The sequence below is a fragment of the Panthera tigris genome, chromosome D1 (genome assembly GCF_018350195.1).
Source record: "Panthera tigris isolate Pti1 chromosome D1, P.tigris_Pti1_mat1.1, whole genome shotgun sequence".
Lineage (NCBI taxonomy): Eukaryota > Metazoa > Chordata > Mammalia > Carnivora > Felidae > Panthera > Panthera tigris.
This window is the reverse complement of record NC_056669.1, coordinates 61,837,284-61,842,656: the sequence shown is the minus strand read 5'-3', so window position 1 is coordinate 61,842,656 and position 5,373 is coordinate 61,837,284. Positions and strand designations below refer to the sequence as shown.

General features: G+C 35.2%; 1 protein-coding gene across 1 annotated transcript; it reads right to left on the bottom strand.

Moving 5' to 3' along the window:
* Positions 1-3,845: 3,845 nt before the first annotated feature.
* Positions 3,846-4,829, bottom strand: LOC102949498 (putative olfactory receptor 56B2). Its single transcript, XM_007083261.2, has one exon. The coding sequence runs from the start codon at positions 4,827-4,829 to the stop codon at positions 3,846-3,848; it is 984 nt and encodes a 327-aa protein (XP_007083323.2).
* Positions 4,830-5,373: the final 544 nt, after the last annotated feature.

Genomic DNA, 5,373 nt, shown 5'->3' with positions numbered 1-5,373 from the left:
TCCAGCTTATACATTTCTACTTAATGTTTGTATAACACATTATGTCTTTCACTTTTTTTTTGAAATTATCATTAAGGAATAGAAGTATTACAATTCATATATGGGTACAGATGCATAATTACCTACCCATAAAAATAAGTGATTACTATGAAAATAAGATAGACTTAGAAATATATTATTGATAAATATTTCAATAGGGTGTACAAATTGTTAAAACTGTTGAAAAAATTGGATCATTCCTCATTTCTCCCTCTCAGTATTTTTAACCAGTCAGTTGTTGACATTATGTTTTCCTGCAGCTGAAGAAAGTAGGAAAATTGGGGAAAGCTAGATACCCATAAATTAAGAATAGGAAGTATGTCTGAGATCAATTTTGTTCCTTTCTAAAGAATATGTTTCCTATATGTGATATAAATATCCTAGTTATGTTCCTTGTGTTTCTCTTTGGTAGTTCTAGTGTTGGTTACTAAAACTGGTTTTATTTTTATGAGACATTTAGGTCCATCTTCGATACATTTGCAAACCTTTTGGTTAAAGATACCAGTTAACACCATGTAATATGGTATTAATGACAAATTATATCAGACTTTTTCCAAAACAAGATTAAATGATTTAAATATATTGTACTTTAATTTTTCTGAAAGAGAAACGGACTGATATCATGCTAAGGGTGAGTGGGCAGGGGTATTCAAGTAGTAACATTAACAAAGGAGTATTACCACTACTAAAGCACAATTTTATATTGTCTCTTGTCTGTTCTCTTTTCCAAACCCTATAAAGAGTAAGGTTGTTTTCTCACTCTGTGTAATCTCATGTGACTGTGTCAATATGACAGTGAGTTCCTTCAAGTAGGTTTTGCTATCTAGAATGGAAGAAACAGAGTCACAAATAAATCTCTCTAGAAATGAAGCAAGTAAATTAGAATCTCATTCTGAGACAATAGGAGGGCAGGTAAAAAGCAAGAGTATTTTGACCAGGACTGAAAACTATTCTCTAGTTATTCTATTTCTTCCTGTCATGAAGGTAATTCATATGGGACTTCTGGAACCAATAATTCCTATTTATTTAGGAAAATAGCATAGATATTCATAAGCATGTTGCAAATTTACACTAAATTGCAATGTGAGAATTGAGTAAATAAAAATTGTCAAGAAAACCCAATATTTTACAACACCTCTGCCTTCACATGGGTGGATGCAATCAAACCTGTGTTTCTGAGAATATAATAATCAATTCATAGGCACTCAAAGCCTGTCTCTTCTTTATGAGAGCTTCCCTCCAGTTCAACTTAGAACTAAGAAGAACAGCAAAAATCCTATTACTAGTCCCACTTTTTATATTCTTTTAATACCTTACTTTCTGGACAGCAAAAACAATGAGCTGAATGCAATCTGGTCTAGATGTTGAGGGTATTGGTAAAAAAATTACAATTCTACAATATATGTATATGTACAGCTCTAAACCTCTAAATCCCTTGATATCTATGCTGTTGAACTGAATCCTTAAAGAAAAAAAAAAGGTGTGTTATATATCCCAAGGGGCTATTTTGCCACATTAGAGCATAGGTGCTGATATGAGACTCCAGTCAAACCTTATCTGAGGAGGAAAATGAATGGAAACTTTACCTTCTTGCCACCTATAAGATGATATATAAATAAGAGAGTAATTTTATGTGCATGTATTTATATCTGCTTGTGTAAGAGAATTATATATGGGGAAGATTGGAATAAACACAGCAACATCTACTGAATGCTACCAATTTTAATATTGATTGAAGAGTTGTGTTTCTTTCTCTGTTGGACCAGTAGGATGCATTTGACAGTATTTACAATGTGTCAGAATGTTGTAATCACTCTCATACACGTTCATTCATATGTTTATTTGATTTCTTTAAAAAAATAAGGTTGATGATGGATATTTTGGCATTGTAGCAATTCATCAAAAGTCCCAGTTAACTAGCTGATATATTAAGTTAGAAATATTTAGATGCCCAAATTTTTTTTTTAAAAATTTTTTTTTTTTCAACGTTTATTTTATTTTTGGGACAGAGAGAGACAGAGCATGAACGGGGGAGGGGCAGAGAGAGAGGGAGACACAGAATCGGAAACAGGCTCCAGGCTCCGAGCCGTCAGCCCAGAGCCTGACGCGGGGCTCGAACTCACGGACCGTGAGATCGTGACCTGGCTGAAGTCGGACGCTTAACCGACTGCGCCACCCAGGCGCCCCTAGATGCCCAAATTTTGAGATAATAATGATGAAGGAGATAACTTGAACTCAAATTAAAGAGACTACAGGTAACTTCTTATGCATTTCTTAATAAACATTTGCTATATACATTTTTGAAAAAAATTAGACACTATCATTTTAAAATATAAATCTTGTAATTTTCAATTGACATTATATAATAAGCAACTCAAACAAGATTATTCAGTAATATTATAATTAAATAAAAGTATTATCATACATAATTACATGGTTTGTTTATCCATTTTTCTATTCTTAGACATATATGTTCTTTATATTGCAGGATTGAAACAATAAGCACATGTGTAGAGAACACTTTTGACAGTTTTATTTTATTTTATTTTATTTTTTATTGGGTAAAATCCACATACCATAAAATTAACCATTTTACCATTTGAAATGTAAATTAAATGGCTCTGAAACCATCAGCACTATATAATTCCAGAACATTTCATTACCTCAGAAGGAAACTCAATAAACGTTAATTGTCCTGTTTCTCCTACCCTGGGAAATAACCAATTTGCTTTCTAATTCAGTAGACTTACCTGTTCAGAACACTTCATATAAATGGAATCATACAAGATGTAGTCTTTTGTGTCTGGCTTTTTCACTTAGAATGTTTTCAAAGTTAATATCTATAATACCATGTATCAGTACTTTATACTAATAGATGATTAATTTTCTTGTGTGACTACATCTAATTCTCTTTTTCCATTTAAAAGCTGATTGACATTTGGGTTATTCCCATTTTTTTGGCAAATAATGCTACTAGGAACATTCATGTACAAACTTTTATAGTAATACCTATTTTTAATAGTCTGGGTATATACTTAGGAGTTGCATTGTTGAATTATATAGTAAGTGTACTTAACTTTTTGTCTATTTTCCTGAGCTGTTTGCCACATCTCTTGCATGATTTTACATTCCCACCAGCAATACACAATGATTCCACTGTAGCCACAAAATCCAACACTTGCTTACTTGATTAAGAAAAAGAAATTACAGCCATTTGAAAGGATGTAGGATGTCGTATAATATCACTCATCATCAGGGAAATACAAATCATGGTTTTGAATTGAATTTGTCCAATGACTAATGATATTGAACATTTCTTTATGTGCTTGATGGCACTTACACATCTTTAAAAAAATGTCTACTCAAGTATTTTGTTCATTTAAAAATATATAAGGCACATTTAAAAGCAAATAGACAAATGGCAGGAGTAAGTCCTATGTTTCAGTAAGTAAATAAATGTGCATGATTAAACTCTCCAATTAAAAAGAAGAGAGTGGCAGTATCTGCTCTAACCACTTCCACTCAACACTGTCTAGAAATTGTAGCCAAACAACTAGCATGGAAAATGAGATGAATATTCTACTTGTCCCTTCCTTGGATTCCTTGAGATAAGTGGCATCATTGTGTTATGATGAAGATCCTTCCTGACTTACAAGATTTGAAATATTAGTTTCACCCCCTTTTTGGAAGCTTCATTTACAAAAGAGATTCCTTACACTAACTGAAGTAGCCACAATGCCCATGTACCCTACTTCTTCAACCACGTATAATGATTGGAAAATATAATGGATAAATATGTGGGAAAATTACCTAAGTGAGCCTCTTCCACGTTCGTTGCCTTTGATGTTCAGCTTCACAAGCTTATACAAGCCCTCCCTGAGCTCCTTGTTCTTGAGTGCATATACCATGGGGTTGAGGGCAGGAGGAATGACATTGTGTAGTACATTGAGTAGAACTGGGACAAGGGGAAACGTCATTGTTGCATTATGGGTGATAGAAATGACAATGACAACTGTGTAGAAGAATAGGATTAGGATGAGGTGGGAAGTGCAGGTACTTAGGGCTTTGGAAGCAGCTTCTGCTGAGTTCAGTTTCAGCACTGAGTGTAGTATCAAAACATATGATAAAAAAATCAAAGCCACATCACTCCCCATCAGTGTCCATGCCAGAAGTAGCTGGTAGATGCTGTTAATTGTCCTGTCATCACAGGATAAGCTAGTGACTCCAAGATTAGAGCACAGGCAGTGCTCAATTTGGTTCTGTGAGCAGTAGTGTCTCTGAGCAGCCAACACAGGCACTGGGATGGTAGTTAGGGTATTTCGGAGGGCCATGAGCACAGTTGCTTTGACCACAAAAGATTCCGTGATTATTGCTGGATAGTGTAGTGGTTTACAAATGGCTACATATCTATCTATAGCCATGCAGACAAAGATACCTGATTCCATGCCCACAAAACAATGTATGACATACATCTGAGCAAAACACTCAGGGAGACTGATGGCCTTGGCACTGAACCATAAGATGGCCAAAATCTTGGGCATGATGGTGGTAGCCAGTCCCATGTCTACCACAGCCAGGATCCCCAGGAAATGGTACATAGGTTGGTGCAGTGTGGCCTCCTGATTGATGATGATCAGGATAAGGATGTTGGCAGTGAGAGCTAAGAGGTAGAGCAGAGCCAGGGGCAGGGAGAGCCAGTGCTGCCAGGTGTGAATGCCTGGGAATCCCATCAGAATGAACTCAGAGACCTGGAACTTAGAGATGTTGGAATCTCCAGGATGCTGGAACATCCTTCCCTAAGAAGGAAAGTATTCAGGGTCATTATTCTTAATAACCTCTATTTTTGAAAAGAAGGCACCGAGGTTTAAGTTTTAGAAATGGAGAAGTCTTCGTCTTAATTATTCTGATACTGCCACTATCATTTATTGGAAATTTCTAGCAAAACAGTAAACATGGTAGTGCATTCTACATGTTGCATCAGCCAATCATCCTAAAAGCTCCATAGGCAGGACACATTATTTACATCTTCTCATAATTGAAGAATTGCACATTAGAATTGTCAGGACTTTGGTCATTATCTTCTGTCTGGTAAATCATGGAACCTGGAGAAGAGGAAAGCGCTCTGATACTTTCTCTAGACACCTAACATACAGAGGGAAAATAGAGATGTTTATGTGTTGAGACACTTAAGTCACAGATCAGAATATAGATTACTGAAGAGAACTCTGTTTTGATTCAAGTACATGAGAATATTTTAAGTATTCATGAATACTATTTAATTTTATTTTTTTTAACATTTATTTATTACTGAGTGACAGAGAGAGAAGGGCATGA